Here is a 27,181-nt window from a genome sequence, read left to right on the forward strand (position 1 = left end):
AAAATGGACCTATTTAATTAAAATTGTGGTCCCTCATAAATTCAAAAAAGACTCATGTTAGCCTTCAAAAAACTAAAATGGGTCCATTTTAAATTTCTTAGTAACCATAATAAGCCTTTTTATTTGCTGACCTTGTGAAATTTGGTGAAGAACAAACGTGTATTTACTTTTTTTTTTTTTTTTTGTAAACTTTTTGTTTTAAAAAAAACACTTGCTACCTACGACTTGTTCTCCATGACTGTTTTACTCAAAACACTTCATTTCTCAGAACAGAAAGAAGTGCTACCTTCCTTTTGTTGAATTTGAAATTCAGAGAGAAAGTTTTGATTTTAGGTAGCTGAAGGTGGTAGTTATGGATCTGTTAAGTGAAGGTGCTGTTGGAACTGTGATGGGAGAGATGCTGGAAGCGGCTCTTGAAGCCATACAAAAGGGTCGAGAGTTCAGACCCACCCTTGAAAGCAACATAGAAACGTTGAACTCTTTGACTCCACTTCTGGAAGAGATGAAACGTTACAGCAAGGAGTTGGATCACCCCATAGAAGAGATAGAAAAGCTTGAAACTGAAATACGAGCTGGTGAAGAGCTTGTTCAGAAGTGTTCCAAATTGAGTCGCTGGAGATTTCTTTCTTTCCCCCATAACCAGAGTAAGCTTAAGGCCAAGGATGAGTCCCTGAAGAGGTGTTTTTCTTTTAACGTGCAAGCTGAGAATACAAGGAACTTGATGGAGATCCTGACCAAGGTGGGAAAGATTCTCGAGATTCTGCTAAGTAAAGAGAATTTCGAGGAATATCAGATAAAGGGGCTAAGCGGGGCCCCTGAAGAACCACAATGTATTGGAATGGATGAGCCTTTGAACAAGTTGAAGATTGAGCTGCTCAAGGATGGCGAATCGGTCCTTTTGTTAACTGGTTTGGGTGGATCAGGCAAAAGCACACTGGCTAAAAAGCTCTGTTGGGATCCACAAATCAAAGGTTATTGCTGCTTCACTTGGCCAAGAGCCTAAGAAGCTCTGTTGGGATCCCCCAATATAAGATGTTTGATTCATTTAGTTTTTTCCTTTAGTAGTTGTAGAATTCTTTTTTATTCCTTTTAACTAGTGAAATACTAAAATATACTTGTTGAGATATTCAAGTGTGATGAGTCTCACATTGGTTGGTAATGAGCTAAGTCAAGTAAATATAAGTGAGAGATCCATGAACCCAATGCCTTAAAGTTTTGGGTTAAGATGTGGTGTCGAACCCACTTACTACAGTTGGTGTAGCTTAACCCATTAATAGTGGTCCCCCGCCATGAGCTCCTCCCTGGACCCGTCTGGTTTTGGTATCAGAGCCGGGTTGAATTCGAATTCGAGCTGGCCAGGTATTTGGCTAGATGAATATAAGTGGATGGTCGGTTTTACATTTGAGGGCTAAGAGGCGGGGGAGATTGTTGGATATTCAAGTGTGATGAAGGTCCCACATTGGTTGGTAATGAGCTAAGTATGGGCTCCTCCCTGGACACGTTTGACTCTGGTATCAGAGCCGGATTTGGCTTGGGCTAGCCAGGTGTTTAGCTAGGAGACGGGTTGAGTACTTTGGACCTGAGTACTCGGTTGAGAGCATATTAATGGTCGGTTTCACTAAGTAAAGTGGATATAAATGGTCATGAACCCAATACCTTAAGGTTTTGGGTTGTAACGTGGTGTCAGACTCACTTGATATGGCTGGTCTAGCTTAGCCCATTGGTGGTGGTCCCCCGCCACGGGCTTTCCCTAGACTAGTGAGGTACTCACTTAATCCATTAGAGGTGGCCCCCCCTGTGCCCTGAGGTACTCAAGTAAAGTGGATATAAATGGCCATGAACCCAATACCTTACGGTTTTGGGTTGTAACGTGGAGTCAGATTCACTTGATATGACTGGTTTAGCTTAGCCCATTGGTGGTGGTCCCCGCCACGGGCTTTCCCTAGACCAGTGAGGTACTCACTTAATCCATTAGAGGTGGTCCCCCCCTGTGCCCTGAGGTACTCACTTAATCCATTAGAGGTGGTCCCCCGCTACAAGCTTTTCCTGAACCCGCCTGACAATACCATTATACCAGATTATATCCAAGCATATAAACGTAGTAGTTGCAGAGTTTAGACTTTCTTTTAGAGTGACTTCACGCCAAGCTTAAGCTTGCTGCTCCCAATTCTTTTTCCCCTCTGTCTCATCATATGAGAAGTTCATTATTTCTATATTTTAGTGCATACAAACTTTTTATGCATACATTTTAGTTCATATAATATATTAATCATGTAAACTATTACTTTCCTAGTCACTAACTCGTATAGATTATAGTCATATATGGCATGCATTTTGGAATAATACAGAACCTCAATTCTCCTTGCTTTGACTAGGCAAGTTTGGGGAGAATATTTTCTTTGTCACCGTCTCAGAAACGCCAAACTTGAAGACCATAGTACAGACATTATTTGAACACTGTGGATGTCGAGTGCCTCAGTTTCAAAGCGATGAGGATGCAATTAACCGATTGGGACTTCTGCTGAGGCTTGTTGCAAAAAATCCAACATTGCTGGTCTTGGATGATGTTTCCTCAGAAACCCTTGTTGACAAGTTTATATTCCAGTTGTCAGATTATAAGATTTTGGTGACTTCAAGGTTTGCATTTCAAAGATTTGGCACCCCATGCCAGTTGGATCCACTTCGTCATGATCATGCAGTATCCCTTTTCCATCATTTTGTTCAACGGAAAGGCCACAGCTCATACATGCCTGATGAAAATCTTGTCAATGAGGTAATTTCTCTTCTACTTCTCCAAAATTATTCACACCAATGAGACATGATTAGATGTGACAACATGTTTGTTTGTCATGTTAATTCTTCTGCCTTGGCATATAAATAAATTATCACTGGTTTGGCATATAACATACTTGCAACCTAGTTACCCAAGCCCTTTATCTTAATCACTGGTTTTACTTTCTTGCTCTCAATTGCAGATAGTGAGAGGTTGTAAAGGTTCACCATTGGCGGTTGAAGTCATTGCTGGATCACTCTGTCAGCAGCCTTTTGAGGTCTGGAAAGATATGAAGGAACGTTTACAAAATCAATCCATTCTGGAGTCTGGTAGTACTGACTTATATTATCGCCTTCAACAAAGTTTAGATACATTGAAGGATAAGTTCTCCATCAACGAGAAAGAGTGCTTCATGGATCTTGGGCTATTTCCTGAAGATCAAAGAATTCCTGTTACAGCCCTTATTGATATGTGGACAGAACTGCATAACCTAGATGAAGATGGTAGGAATGCAATGACCATTGTCCATGATTTATCCACAAGGAATTTGATTAAGGTTATAGTTACAAGGTACATGTCATCTTTTTTTCATTCTCCTCGTTGGCCATTTAATGATTCATTTAATTGTAGGATGTAAAACTATACTATCAAATGGAGTAAATTATTCATCTTGTTGGTAGTTTGGTTCTTCCCTAGGTATCTAATTTCTGCTGGTTGTCCAGGAAAGTTGCAAAGGACGAAGACATGTACTACAATAACCACTTTGTCATGCTGCATGATCTCCTCAGAGAGCTAGCGATCCATCTAAACAAAAGGGAACCATTTGAACAGAGAAAGAGGCTAATTATTGACTTAAATGGAGATAATCGTCCTAAATGGTGGGTGGGACAGAATCAGCAAGGAATCATTGGCAGTATGTTTTCATTCATGTCAAGAATTGGCAGCATGTTTTCATTCATGTCAAGAATTGGCAGCATGTTTTCATTCATGTCAAGAATTGGCAGTATGTTTTCATTCATGTCAAGAATGTTAAGAAAACAGAAACAGCTAAAGGTTGCTGCCCGCATATTGTCTATATCAACTGGTATGTTTCTCTCTGTTTAAATTATATGCACACAGACACACGAGTGAAAAATGCTAATAAGAAATACTTCTGCTCTGTGTCATACATTATCTTCCATTCTTGATGCCATATGTGATGCTTTTGCAGATGAAACTTTTAATTCGGATTGGTGTGACATGCAACCAGATGAAGCAGAAGTTCAAGTTTTAAATATTAGCTCTAGACAGTACACCTTACCTGAGTTCACAGATAAAATGAGTAAACTTAAAGTTCTGATAGTCACAAATTATGGTTTCCATCCTACAGAATTGAACAAGTTTGAGCTACTTGGTTTTTTATCTAACTTGAAAAGAATCAGATTGGAGAAGGTTTCAGTTCCTTGCCTGTGCATATTGAAGAATCTGCGAAAATTGTCCCTTCGTATGTGTAAGACAAAGCAGGCTTTTGAAAGCTATTCTATCCAAATTTCAAATGCTATGCCAAATCTAGTAGAGATGAGCATTGATTATTGTAATGATCTAGTTAAATTGCCTGATGGGCTTTGTAACATTAAGCCATTGAAGAAGCTTAGTATCACTAATTGTCACAAGCTTTCTGCACTGCCACAAGAAATTGCAAAGCTTGAGAATTTGGAAGTGCTAAGGCTTTGTTCCTGCTCTGATTTGGTAGAGATGCCAGACTCTGTTGGAGGGCTTAATAAGCTGTGCTGTTTTGACATCTCAGACTGTGTAAGTCTTAGCAAATTACCAGATGACATAGGTGACTTGCAAAAGCTTGAGAAGCTCTACATGAAGGGTTGCTCAAAACTGAGTGAATTGCCAGACTCCATCATCAATTTTGGACATTTCAAGCATAAAATACTCGTGATCTGTGACGAAGAAAGGGCTGCCTTATGGAAACAATTCCCCAGCATTCCCAATTTAATCATTGAGATGCCTGAAGTAGGTACTAGCTTAGATTGGCTTCCTGGAGTTTATAGCTAAGACTTGTTTCCTGAAGGAGATAAAGTGGCTTGGAATCTGATGGGGCTATGACGAGTGGGCCCAGAGTTAGTTAGAGGAGAAAGAAATTGTCTAACAAATTGGTGAAGGGTGGAATATATAGTGCTTAGGAATGTGGGCTGTTTTCATATGGAGAATTTCATGTAAACAGTGGGGTATGGGAATTGGGAGGAGTGGTCCTCTAGGTAAGGCTATTCCAGCCATTAGTGTCTTTTGTTCCTGTGTTTTGCATTACTGTAAGGCTGATCTCAGCCATTAGTGACATTTTAATTCTGTACTTGGTGATTGTAAGGAGCTGAGTCTCCAGCGTTTTCATTAATTCAGTTCATTTTAATTTTGGGTTCCATCAGAATCATGTTGAAATTTGTAAACAATGTTGATTTTACTCCGTATATCTTTTCCAGGTAACTTGAGAAAAACGCAAGAATTTCTGTTAGATGATACTATAAATGTAATACATCAATGTGGCTTGAAAGAACATTTTGTGTTATTTTAGCATGATCAGGGACCATGATGATGAGATTATTTTTCATGAGCCAAGATTTCCGCGACACCAATTTAACTGGCAGGGGGACAATTAAGAGGCTAATGCCTAATGTGTATATAATACAAACCAAGTATTCAACAGGAATAGAAGGAAGGGTAATTATCATTCCTTCGTTCAGCCACCAACCCCTTCTGGAGGGTAAGAAATATGTTCCTCCCCTCACAAAAGTGATAATGATAAATGGTGTGGACATTGGCAGTTCCAAGAGCACACTATATAAATTAACATGATGAACTTCGTGTCTTATCCAATCTACAAGAAATACGGTCTGCACACATTTCTCTTTCCTTGATGCTGAGAAGGGCATAAAGCTGAAAACTAAGATGCTCTCTCCTTTCATTATGCTGTCTTTCAATGCAGATGATGATTGAATTATATGGCATACACTATCTCCCCACTGCTATCTACATCAAGCTCAAAGTCAGAGTCTAATTCATCCATGTCATCATCAACATCAATGCTATCAGTCATAAACTGGTCTAAAGAATAGGTCCCAGCTGCTGGAATGGTAGCTTCTGAAATTATTTGCATGATCGTATCAATGCTCTGCATGGGCTGATCTGGCTCTTCAAATTGGTTTCCCATTATCTTTTCACCCATCAAGTCAGCAGGAAGATTCTTCAGAAACCATTCATTTTTCAATATTTCAGGAATGGTGATTCTCTGTCAAATAAATGTCCAAAGGCATAAGGTTCAAATAAATTAATAAACTAGCAAGTATGGAAGTTAGTCCCTAAGTTATATAATCAACAGTTTCGATTCATAATATGCAATCAACAATTTCCCCGATTGTATATGATCACAATTTCTTATTTTATAATAACAGATGCAGCAGTATCTACAATATATTCTAACCAATGCTAGATAAACAACCTAAGCAGCGCAGGACCTAGAAAATAAAAAAGTATAATATTAATATATGTCAAACAGTAGGTATACAAAGCTAGATATTAAAATATATCAAAACGGTAGATATTTCTACCCAATGCTAATGCTAGATATAGAACCTAAGCAGCGCAGGACCTAGAAAATAAAAACGTATAATATTAATAGGGATAGATTATTCTACCTACCATTTTTTCTGCCTACTTTTGCCTACCACTCTAAAACACCATTAGATCAGAATCTTAACTAACATTTATCTTTCTATCTCTTCTTGAGATTCTGATCTAACGGTGTTGGAGAGTGGTAGGCAAAAGTAGGCAGAAAAAATGGTAGGTAGAATAACCTATCCCATATTAATATATGTCAAACAGTAGGTATACAAAGCTAGATATTAAAATATATCAAAACAGTAGATATTTATACCCAATGCTAGATATAGAACCTAAGCAGCTCAGGACCTAGAACGTGTAAAAGGATAATATTAAAATATTATTTCCATTGAGAAGGGAAATGCCCAACATTCAGGCTATACTTCAAAAATCCAGTTCATGTAAACCAAGAAATATTGCTTGAGCTCTCAAAAAGTTTTAAAAATAAATAAATAAATAAATTCTAACAACACTTTCAAGTGGTAGAATGGTAGCGTATTAAAATGCATCTATAGAACAAAATTCCTCAGGGATTGTATGTCACTATGTTGTATATCACATTATATATAAGCAGAAGTAGGTGAGTATTAGAAAATAGAAATTACCTCTGCAGGGTCAAAAACAAAGATCCTTGAGATAACGTTGCGACACTCGGGAGATATTTGAACAAAGTCTGGAATGGAATACTGGACACTGAGAACTCTCTGCAAGGAACCGACCAAAATAAGTTGTGCTTACGCAATCAGAGGCTTATAAAGAAAACATGCAAATATCTTATTATCTGATCAAACCTGAATTGTCTTCCGGAAATCCTTTGGTTCATTAGGATCTTCAAAAGGATACAATCCCACTAACATCACATATAAGGTTACACCACATGACCAAACATCTGCAATCTGATATTACATGCATGACAACATAAAAGAAATCCATTAAGATACCCAACATACATACTAGCAACGTTAAAAATAAAAATGCTTGACCAGAGTGCAATTGGATTACATCACACCACCAATAAAAAGGGGGCGGGACTCAAGATTAAACACTAACATGTAGGTGCTTAATTAGTGATCTTGCAGATTAAAAATATGACAAAGCATCCTTACGACTATAAATTACAAAAAGTGGGCACATGGTTGAATGTGTACAAGTTAAAAAAATAATTTAAATAGAGAAAAAGAAAATGAGGGTGAGAGTGGGCATGGAAAAAAGGAAGAATGGAGGGAGAAAGTTGGGTGGTAAATCTCAAATAATTTTATTCTTTAATTACATTTAGAGCTTCTTTTTTTATTAATCTATCAATGAAAAAAAGTTCATAAATAAGGACCTTTTGAACTTTTAGGACAAAAGGTGCAGGATGGAAAATTACCTCCTGCTCTCTTTTAATAAATAAAAGTAGAGATTTAAGTCAATACTGTAAATTAAGTTAAGAAGTTCAACTAGTGAAGCGAAGACATGAACATGAAGATGACAACCAGAAAAGAAAAATAGTCTTTGCTTAGAGTTCAAAAAAAAAAAAAATTACCACTGGACTAGGTGAGAACAGATAGACAATCAAAATATCATTGCTTTAGCTCCTTATAACAGTTTATGTTGAGAATTCATTAGTCCACAAATAATGACAACAGAGTTCTTCATTCAATCAAATGTGACAGTAATACTTTATACCGGTACAGAAAAAAGAGTAAGACAATGAAACTAAGAAATACTCTACCTTGCCATCATACTCTTGTTTCAGTAATACTTCTGGAGCAATATATGCTGGAGTTCCCACAGTTGACTTCGGTTGTGAATGAAGCAATGAAGACTGCCAATAAAAAACCTATTAGATTTGCAAGAAAAAGCAATTGATATAAACAACTCAAATTATTTAAAATAAAATAGAATACAACAGTGATCTATTCTTGAGAAGTCCCAAATTAGATTGAAAAATGAATATTTACGTGCTTACAAACCAGAAGGAAAATGAATTGATAAATAAAAAGGATGAAAGAAAAATTCATGAACCTCCTGGTGTCATTGAATGTACATGGGAAACTATTTTAATTGCAATGTATCATAAAACACATGAAACAAATACAAGTTGAATTGTCTTATAGCACAAACGTGTGAAACAGCCAAATGATCAGATGCCTCAAGAAACCTGGAAACATTTTATAGTTTTTTGTTGTCCACTCGTATGTGAAACACTGAAACATAAACACAAGCAGAAGCAAGTTCAAAGATCAGAATGGCAGTGATCGACTGAAATTCAAATTTGGCTATTCTAAAATGGATTATCACCTTATACATGGGTTCACAAATGACAAAACATTAGTTTTTTCATCAAGGGCTACATATGTCAGACAATCTTACAGGCTTAGACTTGGGACAAATCCAATTCTAACACATGGATCAAGCACAAGCTTATTAAATATTTCATATTATTGAAATTCGCAATGAATAGTCATGCATAACTGTTCCCTTCCAATAAACCAAATTACTGAAAGCATCTTTTAGTAACTCAAGGATTTACCAAAGTCCAATAAAGCAGCCTATATCTGTAGATCAAAAGTGATTCACAAGAAAACTAAGAACAACCAGATGCAGGAAGTAATTTGGAGGTAAGCTAGTTTTTGAAGGAGCTTGAATAGCTGTCAGAAAGTTGCAATAAAATTTGTGAGAAAGAAAACCATCATTTAAGGGTACAAATTACTCAATCATACACATCCCAGTAAAATATAAAAGCATGGAACTCACACCATTAAAAGCTAATGAGACAAAGAAACCCTTACCTTGGAGTACCCAAAATCACATATCTTCAAATGAAGTGCTGGGCTCCCATCCAACAAAGTGTTTTCCAACTTCAGGTCCCGGTGACATACTTGCTTCATGAAGAGACATATTATACATAAGACTGATGCATCAGACACAATTCTCAGAAGATTGACACATTACCTATACTAGATTATACTGTAGGTTAAATACAATTTAAATCGGGGACGGAGAGGAGTTAATTACCATTGCATGACAATAGCTGACCCCAGATATGAGTTGTTGAAAGAAGAAACGAGCCTGACAGCATAACAATGGTTAACAAGTTACACAGGAAACAGATTACGAGTATAAATTATTAAATTTCTTCTCAGTGAATGATAGGTGTAGGAAAAGTAAACAAATTGTATAAGAACCTCATCCTCAGTAAAACGCCCTGCTTTGCTGATTCGATCGAACAGTTCTCCTCCAGATGCATATTCCATTACAATGGCCAGATGTGTAGGTGTTAAAATGACCTGAGTGAAATTTCATAGAACATTTTCCGTAAATGTAACTATCCTTCCTCTGAAGGTAAAAATATTGAAATATACAAATATACCAACCTCCTTAAACCTGACAATGTTAGGGTGTCTCAGAGACCTGTGATTAATGATTTCTCTCTTAACATTTTCATCAATCTGTGACATATGATAAGAAAAAGATGAGTCCAGTGCTCCATCAGCAAGAAATAGAAAGAAACTGGCAACAAATTGCATAATAAAGGTCGATCCAAAAGATCATAGTTGAATCAAAAGTATGATTTGGAACACCAAAAATTTTCCTTGGTTCACAATTCCACCGTGAATGAGTACATCTAAAATTCAATTAAACCAAATGCTCTGCATTCACGCCCTGAACCAGTTCAACTTTTTTTTTATTTTATTTTTTACTTTTAAAGCAAAATGACCAACCAATTCTTGATACTTCCACTTGATCGAGCCCTAAACCCCACTCTTAATCTAGTGCACCATCAGAACGACCAAAAAGGGGGTCAGAAAAGCAGTATGTACCAGATCACCGCTTATCAACATATATAAACTTTATAGCATAATTTCATCATCAAAACAAGAAGTCATCAATTAAGTCACCTTACTTTAACGGGTGGCCTCTCCTCATCAGTTCTACCTATCTATCATCTAACATCATCCATCTCCTTTTAAGTCAGTTCTCTATACAAACATACTCACTTATGTAGCAATGCATGCCTAACAAGATTTTATTTTATTTATTTAAAAAATATAATGACATGACATGACGACAACGAAAGCTATAAAAACAAGTTATTTCAATTAAGACAAGGTTGGAAGATAAACTGAAGTGCCACACGGATACCAATTTAATTAACAAAATAAGAAAACCGAAAAAGTGCATGATTAATTGATCGTTATTATCTCTTTCAGTTTTCCCTCCTTTCCTCATCAGGAAACAATTCATACTGCGAAACGCATCGTTAACTGATAATTGTCTTCTCCTAAAACACGTCACCAAAACTAACGAAACAACAAACCTTTCATAAGTACCCAAACAGAAATGGAAAACCAAAACATCGTACTATTAAGTAGAATCATACGTCAGCATCAGTAAACAAACGAAAAAAATTTGAAAACCTCTTTCTTTCTTTCTTTGTTTTTTTTGTTTTTTTTTTCTTGACAAAATGGTGATTTAGTGGAACCTTATCTCCGCGTTCGATATACTTGACAGCAACAAGCTCTTTGGTGTGCTTGTCCGTCATGAGCCTTGCGACAGCGAAATTCCCGGACCCGATATCTCGGACGAAATCGTACCGGTCGCTATCGTGCATGATGGGCATCTCCACGGCAGCTCCGGTCGCCATCGCCACCGGCCGATCCATCTGTTAAAAAATAAAAAACCAAATACAGAGAAAGATGGCCCGGGATGAGTGAATAGTTGAGCTCATGTGAAGAAAGGAGAAAGATTCGGCGACCGGCGAGTGGGGAGATTTATAAGACAGTAAACGACGTCGTGTTTCGGAGTCCAAGATGACAACGGTTGCCCCGTAAGCAACATTGTCGCCTTTCTATTATATTTAATTTAATTTTGCCTTTGCCTTGTCTCTCACTGTCTGTCTTAATGAATATCGTTGATCTATGCAATGCATCATGCATGTGGATGTGGATGTGGTGGGCTTTGCTTTTTCTTTTCTTTATTAAGTAATCAATCTTGTTGGTTGCTACTTGCTTGCTTCGTTGATGAATTTGGGCTGGTTGTGTGTTGTTGTCAGGCCGCAGCCACTTGACTGACATGGCGGTCCCCTCCTCAATTCTCATTGGACCGGGTCCAGCTCGACAACGACACGGTCCATTCGGTTACGTCACTTAGCGTGGGAAGAAGGAGAACGCATGAGAATATCCGCCACACAAGAAAGTCATTTCCCTTGCGCAAATAAAAAATTGTTGGCGCATGGAAAGTTGAGTTATGTGATTTCATCTGGTTTTTTCACCCTTTTATCCTTTATTAATTAATTAATAATTATTTTGCCCCTGATTTGAAATTATTTATCAATTTGCCCCTCTTTAATCGACTACGTTGCATTTTTAATCGACTAAATGGCCAAAACAGACAAAAAAATGGCTGTTGGGAGATTTAGTCGACTAAATAGGGAGATTTAGTCGACTAAATCTCCATATTTGACAAAAAAAAAAGAGTAGCCAGTATGATTTTAATCGATTAAGTAGGGAGATTTAGTCGATTAAATCTTCCAACAACCATTTAGTCGATTAAACATGCAAAGTAGTCGATTAAAGAAGGGCAGATTGATAGATAGTTTCGAATCAGGGGCAAAATGGTTATTAATTCATTGATAAGGGGCAAAATGGTCAAATAGCCGATTTCATCTTCTTCGGTATTATTTTTAAAAAAAAATTAAAATATTAATTTTGAATTTGCCCTGGACATAATTGTGTTATGGGTAATACATGTGAAATATTACAGAAAAATAAAAGAAGTTCTCGCAGAAACAAAAAATTGGGAGAGAAAAACAAATTTAACTCCGACAACCATTTCGTTTTCGGGTAACATAACACATATATTACTCTTGTTTTATCTAAAAAATATCTGTAGTTTATAAAAAAAAGTTTTATATATATTATGTTGTAAGACATTTTTAGTTTCATGTTACTTTAATATATTTGATGTGAGTCACATTTGTTATGTGAGAGTAACATGACACTAAGAATGCCATGCAACATGATACGTATAAAATCCATAAAAAAAAAACTCTTCAATATGGCGAATCAGCAAGACACCTTTTTATTGTTCTTTCTTCGGACCAGCCATTAAGGTATCTATCTAGTAGTTACATAAGCATGTTTGTTTTGTCTAAGATTTTAAACATAAAATAAAAGCTAATTCAAGATTTTGATTATTTGTCGTCAAAGAGAAAAGAAAAAAAAAGGGGTAGAAGTGAGGCTTTTTAAAAAAAATATTCAAATTGATTCATCATTTCACAACTAGTCTGGTTCAGGGTGGATCTGAGATTAAGACTTTAAATTTCTCTCAAAAGTGATACTGGGATGATCAAATACATACTCTCATTTCCACCTACTCAGCTCTCATGCGCCAACTGAATTATCACAATTTAATTAAAAGTGGAGCTTTAAAATACCAAACAAGAAGAAGTTGGAAATAGGACTTTTTCTAGTGAAGTATGAAATATGGGCTAGAAAGAAAGAAGCCCATTATAGAGAAACTCAGATGAGCCCAATTTCACTCGAGGAAGCGAGGCCCATCCATCCTTTCACATCGAATCACACACCCCTTTCCAAACGTGACTTGCCATGAAAGCCCAACTTTATGCATGTGACGCTGCATCAAAAGCCAAAATCAAATACACCAATTTATAGCTTATCCAGACTTTGAGGTCAGTTTCCATTCTCGGGTAAGCAAAAGTAACTATTTTCTCTTCACTCAAAGGTAGGGACAGGACAAAAGGGTAATTTTACCATAAGTAGAGGGGCCAAAAAAAAAAAAAAAAAAATTAGATACAGAGGGGCAAATTTTTTATATAAAACAAATGCAGCAGGGTCAGGGTGGGTACACGGTACTTATGAAAGGGCAATTCGGCACGTGTGGCGCTCGCAACTGCATCCCTCTTATTCCTTAACGAGAAACGGGCGAGCGAAACCGAGAGAAAACCTTTTTATTTATTTCCACTTGTGTCCTCAGCTGGGGCAAGCTTGTCTTCTCAAACTTCATTTTCTTTGCGCTGAGACCGAGTCAGAAGCTGAGTCACCCGCTGCTATAACTCGTGCATTGAAGGGTTAACTCGCACTCGTCCGCTTCAAATGGTATCCGAATCGGAGCTTATCGGCCGCCTCCGCGAGTTCCTCCGGAGCTCCGACCTCAACACCACCACCACTGCCACCGTGCGCCGCCAGTTGGAGAGCGATTTCGGAATCGATTTATCGGATAGGAAGGCATTCATAAGGGAACAGGTCGACTTGTTCCTTCAGAGCGAACACCATCAAGAAGAAGATGCTCACGAGGAACCACAAAACGACGACGAAGAAGAAGATGCGGTTAAACCCGAACAAAGCCAAGCCTCTGATTCCAAGGAACAAACTGAAGATGATGATAATAATGATGACGGAGTGGAAGAGAAACCGAAGCATGCCAGGAATGGGAAGAATAAAGGACGGTTAGTCAGTTTTTGCTTCTTGATTCCTTCCACTTCGTTTCAATTGGGAAAAAAAAAAAAGATCAAAAGATTGCACTTTTCTTTGAATTTACTTGATTTTGAATGTGAGGATACACCAATTTGATTAACAATTACTGGTTTCTTCTTTAAGACCAAATCTGGGAGCAAAGATTCCCTGTCATTTTGCAATCAATGGCATCATCACTAAATTTTATTTTTAGATTTTTTTCTTTTTTAAACTTTTTTACCTGGCATTCGCCATTGTTATATCACTTATATGATAACACACGCACATGGCTTTGAGTTATTTTTGAGCGATTGGGGTCCACTCGGGGACTATGCTATGTTGCTCTCTATTGGTATTTTCCATAAAAAATTGTGTGCTTTTGAAGTTAGTGACGAGGTTACTTGCCTTGCAGGTTTACATGAACGAAAAGTGTTCAGTTTTAGCTTTTCGATGCACGCATATTCTTCTTATTCTTTGCTTTGCCAAACAACTAATCTTGTTAACCTTGCTTTCTTGTACGGTAATGCCAATGACTGATCAAAATTTAATTTTTATGGCCTCTCTGCACTTGTAAAGATTGTAATCATAAAACTAGATAACTTACTGGTCTTCTGTTCTGCCTCTCATACCCGTTAATCACACTGCTATTGAATTAGCAATTTAGCGTACCTGTTCCTCAATGATGGATTTGGGCTTTCTTTTCTCCCCCCTGCCCCTCCTTTTGTAATTGTTGAATTTATTTTTTTCCTGTCATTTGACTCATTTTCACCGATGTAGACAATTTGGTGAACCACATAAGTTGCTTTAGCAAAATTAGTCTATATTTCTGTCAGTTATGCTTCCAAGAATTTCCTTGGAAAACTTTTGATCACACTATAGGATCTTTTAACCCCTCTTACTCAACAATCAACATATAGTTAGTCACTTTTGCTAGTCATTACTGTGGTTTGATCCCTGAAGTGAAATGCTGATACTTATATACTTGCATGATTTCCTGCAGGAGAATTGCTCCACAGGTGGCCTTTTTAAGTTGTAGAACCTCCAAGTTAAATTCCTTCCCTGCCCCAAACAATAAATTAACAAAAAATCATGTAAAATATTTTTCTTTATTTGTCATTATATTTATATGTTGCTGATCTCCCAAGATTTTGCAAAGCAAACATGATCTGAAAGCTAATGCAACTTTTTCCAGACCATTGGCCTTAGTTGTCTCTAGTCCAAAAGAAGATATATTGACTTAAACTGCAGGTTGATACAGTGTTCTTGGTTGGACTTCTATTTGTAAACAACTACAAATTTGTATAGTTCTGGAGCCACGATAGTATACCATTTTCAAAAGAGGTTTCTAAAGCACCCATAAAAATTTCTCTATAGCAAGTGTTGAGATTCTCACTTTTCCTATGGTGCCACATGTTAATAATTTATGGCTCGAAGAGAAAAGAAGAAAGACAAAGCATGCAACGTTAAAACTGAAAAGATAAATAAAATAAAAGAGAAGATCAAACAGATTGAATCACTAACCACGCAACAACACTAAGAGAAACCAAAGAGAGCTAAAATTTGATAAATAAAATAAATAAATACTGCCTACATTGCATCCTTGAGAAAAACTTACTAGAAATTTACTATTCATCCAAAATTTTCAACTACAAACTGGTGATTTACTTCGCATCATTTTTATTTTGCTTAATATCTTAGTTAGCTTACACATAGACAATCACCATCCATTCCAACTGCAGACAATCACCTAAACTTTCATATTTGGTTGAAAATAGATTCTGTTGATTGTTCCTGTAAAACTTCCTTGAACACACCATGACCATCATACATTCAGAAAAGAAAAAAAAAAGTGTTTTGTGTGTATTTATTTCTACCCCATTTAATGGGAAAAAAATGGAAGCAAAGTAAGGGGGAGATCATTTTGCAGAAAGGTTCCAATCTTGCAGATATCCAATATAACCAATAACTTCTACTTTATAGTTAGCCAGTCTGCGTAAAACCAATAGACATCAGAGGAGTTTTCTTCTCTTTTGGAAACCAATAGAAACTTTACACAACAAACAATTTGTGAGAACAATCTCTCATGTTTATGTACCTTTACATCTTGCAATGGATTACAATATCTACAAGTACCTATTTGTAAATACTTTCCATTTGAGGTGCCCTTGTTTTAACAACTGTTGTTTCATCTTTGCTTCAGATCTAACAAGTCAGGTGATGAGGTAGTAAAGAAAAGAGGTGGTGGTTTTTGCAAATTGTGTAGCCTGTCTCCACAACTTCAAGAATTCGTTGGAGCACCAGAAATGGCTAGGACTGAGGTATACTTTCTTTCTTTTTCTTTATTTTTTGGTAAAAATAATTGGTAGTAAAGGTAGGTTACCCCATTGTTATGAGTCAAGAATTTCTATAAGAGTGAGTATATAATGTAATTCTGTTACTAACCTTATAGCATCTATTTATAATGTTGGCCTTAGGTTGTTAAGCAATTATGGGCCTATATTAGGGAGAAAAATTTGCAAGACACAAACAATAGGCGAAATATCATTTGCGATGAACCTTTGCGTGCCCTTTTTGGTGTTGATTCAATCAACATGTTCCAAATGAATAAAGCATTGTCAAAGCATATCTGGCCATTGGAATCAAATGATGGTATGCTTCTGCAACCCTACCCTCCTTGTTACTAATTTTTGTCTTATTTTCAAATAAGATGTTGGATCTCCTTTTGGATTATCATTTTTCATTTTATTTTTTAGACAAGGTACCTAATCCTTTTTTAATTTTCACTGTATTATTTTCTTGTGCTTGTATGTTTTTCTTTTTTAGGAGAGTTTTTTGTCAAAGTACTTTTTTGGGTGCTCTTATTAAGCATGATAGAACTATAATACTGCTTTGTGCACCAGATCCCTTTACATATTGTTACATTATGAAAGAACTACCACTGATTTATAATATATTTTTCCACTCTACTGAATTACTGATTAACTTTTATTTCATGACACTGCAGACCTGAGCTTCCCTGTTTTATTCCTTTAGTCAATTTTTTGTAGACAATTCAAAAATGTTGTTTAAACTGCATCTCTTGATATAGTTGTCCAGGTGAAGTCAGCACCAAAGGAAAAGCAGAAGAAGCAGGAAAGAGAAGATGGTATGCTTAATGATCTATGTTATTTGTCTACCTGGTATCACAGCCCCTTCCTTGCCAATTATAAATTCTTGCTCCTGCGGATTTTTATCCCAGTCTACAAATTTTAATAGTGAAAAAAAAAACCGTTTGCTTTTGGATTTATACTAGAAATCATTTGACACGCACAGTTACTGGATGAACTCTTATTTTGGGGCAATTTATGGCATTTAGTCATAGTTTTACGGTACTTGTTTGTACATGTTTTACAAATGAATATAATCAATTATTTACAGCATGTTTACTGCATTATAACCTACCTCACTTGACAGATCCGGATGAGCCAAAAAGAAAGGAAAAACGGCAGAAGGGAGGAAAATCAGGTTTTCTTGCTCCTCTTCAGCTATCTGATGCCCTTGTAAACTTCCTTGGTACTGGAGAAAGTGAGTTATCAAGAGCTGAAGTCATAAAAAAAATGTGGGATTACATAAAAGGAAACAACCTTCAGGTATGTCATTGCTCTAATTGTCCTCCAGCCATATATATTACTTAAACAAAGCTCTATTGGTCTCTCCGCATTAGAGGTAATGGCCTTGTGAAGAGCTGGAAAAGTCATATTCAAATAATCATACATTTGGCCCAATAAAATAATATTAACTACAGCGTACACCCAGCAATGCACTATTCAGATTTTAGCTAGATTGTGCTGTTTGCAATATTGTGTAAATACAAGTCAAGATGTACAATTGTGTGTTTCAAGTTTGATGTAAACCAAATCATAAAGTCTCCAACTCCCCGCAACCAGGTCCATTGGCACTCCAACTTTTCAGGAAGCCTTCGACTTTGCCACCAACCTTTGACTTTGGTGAGAGACGCTCATGTTCTCTGTTTGTGTATTTCTGTTCTTATTGGCTTGGTCTCTTTTCTTCTCTAATTTCGCTTCCATGCTGTGTAGCCTCCAACTCCCCTCACCCAAGAAAATCGGTGCTATATGACTTTGATTAGGCCTTCTACACCTCTGTTTATGTTCTTACATAAACCACCTCATTATCATTACGTCCCTGTTGGAAGTATACTTGTCAACCAGCATAAAATACATTCCCATTGCATATGAAGAAAGTTGTGGAATTTCAAAATTTATCCGATGGGTATACTCAGTTGGAGTAAAACTGGAATGGGTAGAGGGGATAAAGATGAAATTTAATTGACAATGTACATTCCATGCATCATGTTTAAATAAATTGAGCAATTTCACCTGTTTCCCCTCCACTCTTTCCATTTTTTCCACTATAAGGTGCTATGCATATAGTAGGTTTCGTGTTAGATTGCCAATCTACCATGACCCAGTGGCGGACTTGCACTTGCACCAATGACCGCAAGTGCAGACATAAACTTTTGAAAAATTGTTTTGTATACTAATCACAAAGTGTCATTCCCTCAAATCACAAAATGCCTATCTTCATCCCCCCTCAAATCACAAAGTGCAGAGCAGGAAAGCAATGGGAGCTTTGGTTTTGAGGAAGAAGAGGGAATGGTGATGGTGATGAACTTGATGTAACTCCACGGTCCAAAGAAAATAGTAAGTGAAGAGGTGGGTCTACGGTTTTGGTAGTAAGAAGAGATTGAATTTTCTGATTGCATGAATGGGATGTGGTCAAGGGTCCTAGCCGTGAAAGGGATAAGGGAATGCAGAGTGTCCTTTGTGTTGGGTAGATGTCGACCATGCACCAAAGAGAGAGGGAGGAAATCAGTGGACACATGGCGATCAGTTCTAATTTAGTCGACCGAAAATATAATGCTTTTAGTTTTTGTATGTGACAATTATACATTTAATTAAAAAAACTTCACTGTGTAAAATAAGACAGAAAATTAAAAATAAAACCAATTGGGTCCATATGATATGGAGCCCAATATGAATTGGAAAAAATATGATACATTTTAGCTAACTTCATTCAAAATGCTATTAGAAATCCTACTCGGTCTTTATTGTATTGAAAGTATTTTTATTTATTATATAATATTTTTTATTTTCGCCCCCCAAAAAAAAAAATCTGATTCCGCCATTGGTTCTATTGTAATAGCTTAGTTGACTCTTAATTACTATTTTTTTATGTTAAGTTGAAGTTTTCTTTTCTTTTCTTTTCTTGTTTATATTCTTTTGTTTTTTAATGCATTCAAAACTTTCTTTAAAAAAAAAATCGAGGGCACCGCCCCCGAACTCCGATCACTAAGTGTGCGGACATAAATAAAAAATTTTGGATCCGTCACTGTCATGACCTGTCCTCTTATTTGCTGAACTTAGACCAGCTATGTTTGATAAACTATACAAGACCAAATTGTTGGTGTTAATCTAAGCAATGTTATTCAGATTCTTTCTTTGATCAATTATTATCATTATAACTATTTTTTCTTAGCCCTAAAGCTGTGCAATTTTCTGACCAATTGTCAATTATCAGCTCTCTCAAAAGCAAAAGCTATTAAGTAAAGGCTCGTAAATGACTTGGTTATATTTCTAATGTTTTCCTTTAAGCAAGAGTCATAATGAGCCTTTTAGTGTGAAAAATGTTGGCTAGCTTTAAGCTGCACATCTGAACATTGTATGGCTTTATTGTATTTGTACATACTAGCTATAACACCAGTTAAATTTCTGATTGCTTTGTGCAGGATCCTTCTGACAAGAGAAAAATACTATGTGACGAGAAGCTGAAAGAACTCTTTGATGTGGACACCTTCAATGGCTTCACTGTTACAAAACTGCTGGCTCCTCATTTTATAAAGGCAGAGCAATGAGTTGCTTGTACATGTTATACGGTCAAGCATGGGAAAGTTGGGGGATTTTGTTTATCAAATTAGTTTTGGAAGGTCTTCTTTGTGTCCTTTTGCCTTTGGCATGGTCTGCGAACAGGGGGAATAGGAATTAGTAAAATGACAGATTTTCAGTATTTTTCTCGAAGAATTTAATGGTACATGACCTTTTGCTTAGTTTTTTTAATGTCTTGTTGTGCCACTTGGCAGTTGAAAATTTTGTATATTTTTTAGTTCCTGAAGCTGCAACGATAATGCTGACTTCATACTCTACATGCAATTTGGCGGTTGTTCGAGGGGGATAGATATTCCATAATATATGAAGAAAACAAAAGTAATTGTTATTCCATCGACCTAAAATCTAGAATTTCCAGTCTATGTATAAAATCTTTATAATTATTATTAGAATAGAAAAACCCATCCGAATTGGAGTTCATGTTCGATGGGTCAATCCCTTTCTGGCTTAATTGCTTCCATGTATTTAAGGTGAGAGGATCTTGGAGAAGTGTAGTACACCGAAATGATGATTCTTATGTTTATTATCCAGAGAGAGAGAGAGAGAGAGAGAGAGAGAGAGAGAGAGAGAGAGAACAACAAATACATTTGAAGTCTTAACTTCGCATGGTAATAAAAATATCAATACTTTTAAGAAGTTGGTTTCGAAAAAAATAAAAAGAAGAAATTGGAAGACACAAATCAATTTCAAGGAAAATACTCTTCCCCACTTGACAAACCCATCAACAGTTTGAAAACTTCATGCAACAAGAATGGGTCATTGATAACTCCCTCTCATGGTAGATCAGATCGTTCCAGCTCTCAAAAGATGGAACAAGTACAAGGACGTATTTGGTGACATCACGAAAAGAAAAAAGTCGTTGATGCTTGGGCTCGAAAGGGTGCAGAGAAAAAGAGTTACTAAAGATTCCTAGAGGCTAGTTCAATATGAAAAAGAAGTTCACAATCAAATTCAGACCACTCTCGAGCAAGAGGAAATAATGTAGTTTCATAAGTCTAGAGAAAAATGGTTGATTGATGGGACCGTAACACACGCTTTTATCACATTACGACATTGATAAGATGAAGTGGCAACAGGGTGCTTGGATTACAAAATGAAACGAAGCAGTGGATTTCGGAACCAAAAGAGTTAATTCAAATGGCAACGAGATTTTATTGGGTGTTTGGTACATGGAAAAATTTGAGATTCTCATTTGGTACAAGGGAGTGTAAAAATGTTCCTAGGAAATATTACAATCCCAAGATTTTACTTTACACACAAAAATCTCAAACCAAAATACCATTGAATAGGTGGTATTTTAAAAAGGGAAATCATTTTCTCATGTGATAGGAGATAGTTTTCTTATGTCATAAGACATCGAAATTCGTACTATCCTTTTTATTTTTTGTTTTTTTAACAAGTGGTGAGCTCCACCACTTGTTATGTCTATGACATGAGAAATGATATCTTATGTAACATGAGAAAAGAGAAACTCATTTTAGAAATCTCGCACGATGGGAAAATGTTAACTGATTTTTCAGATACAAATACCTTCCCAGCCGTTTCGGTTTCACTCTTATTCTTCTACATATGTCACTCTTTGTTTCGGTTTCTTCTTTGTCCCTACAAGGTCCATATTTTCATCTGTCAACAGAAAATTACATCCATTTTTTTTATGAATCTCAGGAATATCACAGTCATCCAATAGATCCGTCTATGCATCAAGCTCTAGAACATCTTGTTGCGTGCCAAATTCATTTGCTGGAATTTTAGAGGCAATGTTGCCTACTGCACGTTTCCACTTGATCACATAAAATTGATGTCCATATTTCATCTTCATATGTTCTAAAGAATCAAATTCATATTTTCCAAATAACAAACTTTCACCAAATAATAATAACTCAATTGGCGCAAAGGAACTGAGCAAGTGGGGTGAGAGCATGTGTTCGATTCTCTCCATTACCGTCTTTGGGAGGGGGTATAAAGCTTTTAATCCCGAGACCCGTCCCGAATCGGACTAGTCACGAAGCGATGAACCAATTGGAATATCTCCAAAAAAATAAAAACTATCAAATTTTCTACTCTAATTGTAGCCATATCCCTCAAAAAGATTGTGGACATTATAAGAAACACCACCCGTCGAATTTAGGACGGATCTCAGTGCTAATGGAAGTTCAAAAAATCAACCATCATCTCAATATTTAAATTTTTAAGAAATCAACCAACATCATTCGTCTACAACGACCTCATCGGAAACATCATGGCATTATCCTCGACTGAGTGTCGGCGCGAACTCAAGTTGAGAAAGAAAGAAGAAAAAAAGAAGCTGAATTAAAAAAAAGGCTTAAGGTTAATTTTGTAAATGCGATCCACATTTCCAACAATATTTTACAATCAACCAAATATAGAATTAGGAAAATTGACCCAATAATCCTAGGAAAATTTTGGCCTACCAAACAGTTTTTTAGTAATATTCCCAGGAAACTCACTTTCCCGTCATATTTCCTGGAAATTGTGATTCTCGGGTAAAAAAAAATCTCCTCTACTAAGCGCCCCCTAAGTTGTTTCACGAAGAAATCATTGATAGGCCATGGTTCAACTCATCAAACTCTTGCTCATCTCAGCTCCACCTTCAATTCACTCTATTTGATATGGGGTCGTATAAAGCACCAACTTGGGACGACTTCCCAGTAGTATTCTACATTCAAGGTACTTACAAATGAAGCTTCATTGTCTACATCTCAACCTAAAGATCAAGTTAATTACATTGTAGAGAAAAAGGTTGAGGAAGGGAACAAAAAGGAAGTCCATCAGTGGCATGAAGAACGCAAGCCAAAGGAAAAGATGAAAAAGTCCAAGAGCAAGGAAAAGCATGTGAAGACTAAGTTTAAAGTTCCTGAAAGCCATCCTTCTTATCCACATGCATATTAGTATAACCATGGCAGGGCACAAATTCTAAGTAAGGGTATGGTGTCATCATTGAGCCCGAGCTACCATCCACCATGATCACATAGGGTACGTCAGGCTAATGACGTTAAACAAGCGCTTGTTGGGAGGCAACCCAACGGATTTACGCTTTTATTTTATTTTGCTGCATTTAGTTTGGCTTTTCGTTTATTTTGTTTTGTTTTAGTTTTAACTTTTTATCCATGGTGATGTATATTTGATGATTTTCTAATGCTACTGCTTGTTTTTATTATTATTACGTGCTCCTTGTTTCTAATGTGTAGTCCATTGCTGAGGACAGCAAAATCCTGAATCTGGGAATGGGGAGCACTGCATATACAGTAGCAGTCAGATTTCCTTGTGAGGATGAGTAGAGCTTCAATTTTTTTCAGATAAACAGGGAACCTTCATTTAACTTCTCCTCTTAATTTTTATTTTTTATTTTTATTTTTTCCTCCTTAGTTGATTTACTGACAATAATTAGATTATGTCAATGGAGAATTAGTCAGTGAAATTAATCTATTATGTGATAACTTAGGATATATTTTATTTTTATGAATAAGCATTGATTGAGTTAGTCTAAGAGTCAGCAAGAATAATAAAATTACAGTATGAGTGTTTGAGAAAGAGCATAATTTACTGAATTGCACACCTATAGCCGTGAGGTTTTGAGCCTAAACAGAAAATCATTTTCGGTGTACACTTCAATGTTGAAAATACTTCTAGAACTTGCTTTGTTTCTCCTTGAAATGGTTGTTTACATGCATGTTTGAAATGATTGAGGCATTTTATTGTTTTAGCTACTTAGCCAAAAAGTCAACCATTATGATATCCTTTATTTAGCCCTTTAAGCCTAAACCTTTTCTTTTCTTAAAACCTGTTATTTTAATTAGCCATTCCACATACACATCTACCTTAAATAGGATTGGATTGTAGAAATTTCATGGTAGGGTGTAAACATGAGTACTTCATCATGTAATTTTAAGTGGTGAAAAAGAAGGTTAGGTGGGTTGAGCAAAAGCAAAGGTTGGAAAATGGTGAAATTGCTTATGTGCAAATAAAAGTATTGAGAAATAAAAATGAAAGAAGAAAAGTATTGGGGGTTGAAAAAGAAAAATAATTAAAGAAATAAAAGTGCTGAAAAAAATAACAAGGAGGAAAGAGGGAGAAAATGGATTGTTGTTTAAAGTGTTTACACTTTACCATGATTTTTATGTGTTCCAATACTTTAGCTAGTTTTCTTTTATTTATCATTCCTTTAGCCAAGCCCCATTACAACCGAATAAAGACATCTTGATCTTTTATGCATGTTAATTAACTGTAGAGAATGAGAATATGACCAAGCTTATGGAAGTATTGATACAACATAGAATTGATTTTATGACCAATCTTTTATGCAGCTCGCTTCAGCGAGCTCAACAGCAAGAAAAGGAAAAATGTTTGCTGAATTATTCTGTCTTTAATTAATGTTTTTTTAGTAGTGATATTATCCAATGACTTATAGAAAAATACACAATGAGTACGTGAATATTGATGGATCTAAGAATTATTACTCTTTTGTGTAAGTGAAAAAATAATTATTACTGTTGTAATGAACACAACATGCAATGTCTTGTATTTAGTTATATACTTTTTATTTTGGAAAAATTTGGCTTCAAAATTGATTATTGGTGATTCTCAATGTTTATACCCAACTTATTAAATCTGGCCGGTTACTAATCTGGTCGAAGTACTGAGTCACTGGTTCAATTGCATGATCCATTAAATATATTTAAATTTATAACTTATATTAAAAAAATACAAATATCCTTAAATATCTATAAAAAAATGATATCAATTTCAATTATTTTAATATAAAAACAATAAATTACACATCATTATCCAACAAAAGATCAATCAAACATATAATGCTTGTGATACTAGTGTTTCAGATTCAGTAGATGATATCTCTAACTACAAATCAAATCAAAATTCGTTGCATGTTGCATAATCAAGATAATAAATAATGTTGTAGGTACATAACCTACGTAACTCAGTAACCAACTGATTACTCAAATATTTCAAAAGAAAGCAAACAATTTGTGTGTGAGAGAGAAAAAAAAAGGCATCAATTGATGAGAAAAAAACTTTTATTTTTATTTTTATGAATAAGGTCAGATTATCGATTGAACCAACTGGGTCACCGATTCTTACAAAAATCGGTCGGGACACACCGAGTCGCGCCAGTTCCATTACATTACTGATCCAATATAAAAATTGAACCAATTATATAATTGATTCACTAATTTTCGAGTCGATCCGGCCGAGTGGGTCATATTTTTATAACATTGGTTTGTACTTAACTTTTATTTTTCTCATTTCGTTACTAGGTTCTAGGCATTTCTTTATTAAAAAAATGAAGAAAAAAAATTATTTCGTGTATTATTTAACCCAACGTTTCAATTAGTGCCTTTTTCTAACCAATTTGAGTGTGTCATGTAAAATATTCATCTTGAGATTATGCGCTTAGCCATCCAGATGTTAAAGGAGCAGCATGAAGATCCTAGGGACTCTCAAGTCACTAGCAGATTGAGATTATGGTTAAAAGCAGATTGGACTATTCATCTTGTTCATACCAAGAGAGAAAACAACAAATGTGCTCATTGGTTAGCTAAAGCTGGGCAGACTAATAATCTCCATTTCAAGATTTTTAAAGATCCTCCTCCTCAGTTGATGGAACTTATAGTTGCTGATGCTAGAAATATATCTAGCTTATTAGTTTCTGATTTGTAATTTCTTTCTGTTTCTGGGGCTTAGCCCCTCTTTATTTACACAAAAAAAAAATCTATATTATTAAAATTGTTGTTAAAAATAAATATTAAGTAAGAATCAATTAAAGGAGGATAAGTTGTATAAAAAGAAGAAGTTATATTTACTACCTAATTTATCACCTCTTACTACCTTATTTATAAGCGTTGAATAATAATCACTAAAACATGATAAAAGAAAAGTGAGAGAAAGAGTGGGGAAAGTGATTGAAGAGAGAGAAAATAAATTTGTATCAAATGATATCCATTAATTTAAAAAAATATAAAAGAAATAATAATAGGTGATAAATTTACTTGGTAATAAGTATATCATCTTAAAAAAAATAGATTCAGAAAAAGGAATTACAAGAACTAAATTTCAAACGACCTCCTCCAAAGTTAAGCAGCCGTCTTAGCTCAGCCGGTAGAGCGCGTGGCTTTTAACCACGTGGTCGTGGGTTCGATTCCCACAGACGGCGTTTTATAATTTCTTTAAAATTTTACTTTCTGCGGTCCAGACATTGGCACGTTATTATCAGTTATGCTCTTTCCACGAGCACCAGTTTTCAAAACGTTATTATCAGTTATGCGCTTTCCACGAGCACCAGTTTTCAGAAGTATGCTCACGCTTTCCACGCAAATAGTGATACGCGCATTTTCATTATTTATATTAATTTTCATTATTTATAATATAAAATATAGTTGAAGGATATTGTAACAACCAAGTTGTGTTATTACCCTATTACTACCCGTTAATCTCACCGTTAGATCGATTATGTTCATCCAACGGTTATATTTATTTCTATCTTTGTATGGTTATGATTCTCCATATTTAAAGTGAAAATATTAAATATGAGAAATCATAACCATACAAAAGTGGAAATAAATATAAAATATAAAATTTAGAAAATCATCATCATACAAAGATAGAAAGAAATAAATATAATCATTCGATCAACATAATCAATCTAACGGTGAGATTAATTGGTAATAACATGATAATAACACAACTTGATTGTTACAATATCATTCCCCTAAAATATAAATGGATAACTTAAGAGTTTCAGTTCCCAAAAGGCCCTACAGTCTTCCCCATTTTATCATTACAAAAATTGAGAATACACAATGTAAAAAAAGTTAAATAAATAGACTTTTAAAAATATAGATAAGTATCTACATTTGCTCTCAAAAAGATGTCATTTTGAATTGAAAAATTATAATGGAAAAGACTATTATAAGCCTGAAATAAATTATAATTATAAAAATCGGATTCGCTTTTTCTACAGTGAATGTAAATAACCTATCTACAGTGAGCTCAAAACGACGTCGTTTTGAGGCGGAAACCAAGGTATTTTAGTAATTATAATTTATTTCAGAGTTATAATAGTATTTTTCATAATAATTTTTTAATTTTTCAACTCAAAACGACGTCATTTTGGGAGTAATGTAGATAACTTATCTATATTTCCTGTAGAAACATTCAAGCCATAAAAATATCTTGATTTTCGCCCCAAAACGATGTCATTTTGAACTTAATGTAGATAAGTTATCTACATTTACAGTAGAAAAAGCAAATCCTTTAAAAAATTGATATTTATTTTCAAAACGATGTTGTTTTGGTATTGAAAAATTAAAAAATTATAATTATAA

At 35.4% G+C, this 27,181-nt stretch overlaps 3 protein-coding genes and 1 non-coding gene across 5 annotated transcripts; 3 read left to right on the plus strand and 1 right to left on the minus strand.

The window, feature by feature from the left end:
• Window positions 1–349: 349 nt before the first annotated feature.
• Window positions 350–5,115, plus strand: LOC133288141 (probable disease resistance protein At5g66900). Its single transcript, XM_061485845.1, has 5 exons — window positions 350–971; window positions 2,376–2,773; window positions 2,976–3,343; window positions 3,496–3,857; window positions 3,984–5,115. Exons 1-5 carry the CDS (start codon window positions 353–355, stop codon window positions 4,817–4,819), a joined length of 2,583 nt encoding a protein of 860 aa, XP_061341829.1. The 5' UTR covers window positions 350–352; the 3' UTR covers window positions 4,820–5,115.
• Window positions 5,116–5,338: 223 nt separating this feature from the next.
• On the minus strand, window positions 5,339–11,206 carry LOC133287568 (serine/threonine-protein kinase SRK2I-like). Of its 2 annotated transcripts, none has more exons than XM_061485201.1 (9): window positions 10,887–11,206; window positions 9,778–9,852; window positions 9,589–9,690; window positions 9,419–9,472; window positions 9,187–9,285; window positions 8,133–8,240; window positions 7,210–7,314; window positions 7,024–7,122; window positions 5,339–6,047 (listed from the first exon to the last, which is right to left on the minus strand). In XM_061485201.1, the coding sequence occupies exons 1-9, from the start codon at window positions 11,064–11,066 to the stop codon at window positions 5,757–5,759; spliced, it is 1,113 nt and encodes a 370-aa protein (XP_061341185.1). In that variant the 5' UTR covers window positions 11,067–11,206; the 3' UTR covers window positions 5,339–5,756. The 2 variants fall into 2 exon arrangements, with proteins under 2 accessions (XP_061341185.1, XP_061341194.1); XM_061485210.1 differs by having other exon boundaries at window positions 8,133–8,225; window positions 9,193–9,285; window positions 10,887–11,203.
• Window positions 11,207–13,334: 2,128 nt separating this feature from the next.
• Window positions 13,335–20,153, plus strand: LOC133287550 (upstream activation factor subunit spp27-like). The gene is made up of 6 exons (XM_061485184.1): window positions 13,335–13,871; window positions 16,079–16,196; window positions 16,353–16,527; window positions 16,967–17,023; window positions 17,332–17,507; window positions 19,664–20,153. The coding sequence occupies exons 1-6, from the start codon at window positions 13,519–13,521 to the stop codon at window positions 19,787–19,789; spliced, it is 1,005 nt and encodes a 334-aa protein (XP_061341168.1). The 5' UTR covers window positions 13,335–13,518; the 3' UTR covers window positions 19,790–20,153.
• Window positions 20,154–25,937: 5,784 nt separating this feature from the next.
• On the plus strand, window positions 25,938–26,010 carry TRNAK-UUU (transfer RNA lysine (anticodon UUU)). Its single transcript has one exon. It is a non-coding gene; the product is annotated as a tRNA-Lys (tRNA).
• Window positions 26,011–27,181: the final 1,171 nt, after the last annotated feature.

Source organism: Gastrolobium bilobum, unplaced genomic scaffold (assembly GCF_033153095.1).
Source record: "Gastrolobium bilobum isolate Gb01-03AN ecotype WA unplaced genomic scaffold, APGP_CSIRO_Gbil_v1 utg2810, whole genome shotgun sequence".
Lineage (NCBI taxonomy): Eukaryota > Viridiplantae > Streptophyta > Magnoliopsida > Fabales > Fabaceae > Gastrolobium > Gastrolobium bilobum.

Excerpts from the sequence above, each read along its gene's own strand:
- LOC133288141 (XM_061485845.1), top strand. The coding sequence starts at position 353 with ATGGATCTGTTAAGTGAAGGTGCTGTTGGAACTGTGATGGGAGAGATG. Across the intron at positions 3,344-3,495 it reads ATTAAGGTTATAGTTACAAG|GAAAGTTGCAAAGGACGAAG; the intron begins GTACATGTCATC and ends CTGGTTGTCCAG. Across the intron at positions 3,858-3,983 it reads CATATTGTCTATATCAACTG|ATGAAACTTTTAATTCGGAT; the intron begins GTATGTTTCTCT and ends ATGCTTTTGCAG.
- LOC133287568 (XM_061485201.1), bottom strand. The coding sequence starts at position 11,066 with ATGGATCGGCCGGTGGCGATGGCGACCGGAGCTGCCGTGGAGATGCCC. Across the intron at positions 8,241-9,186 it reads TTGGGTACTCCAAGGTAAGG|GTTTTTTATTGGCAGTCTTC; the intron begins GTTTCTTTGTCT and ends CAAATCTAATAG. Across the intron at positions 6,048-7,023 it reads TTGTTTTTGACCCTGCAGAG|AGAATCACCATTCCTGAAAT; the intron begins GTAATTTCTATT and ends TTTATTTGACAG.
- LOC133287550 (XM_061485184.1), top strand. The coding sequence starts at position 13,519 with ATGGTATCCGAATCGGAGCTTATCGGCCGCCTCCGCGAGTTCCTCCGG. Across the intron at positions 16,528-16,966 it reads GCCATTGGAATCAAATGATG|TTGTCCAGGTGAAGTCAGCA; the intron begins GTATGCTTCTGC and ends CTCTTGATATAG. Across the intron at positions 17,024-17,331 it reads GAAGCAGGAAAGAGAAGATG|ATCCGGATGAGCCAAAAAGA; the intron begins GTATGCTTAATG and ends CTCACTTGACAG.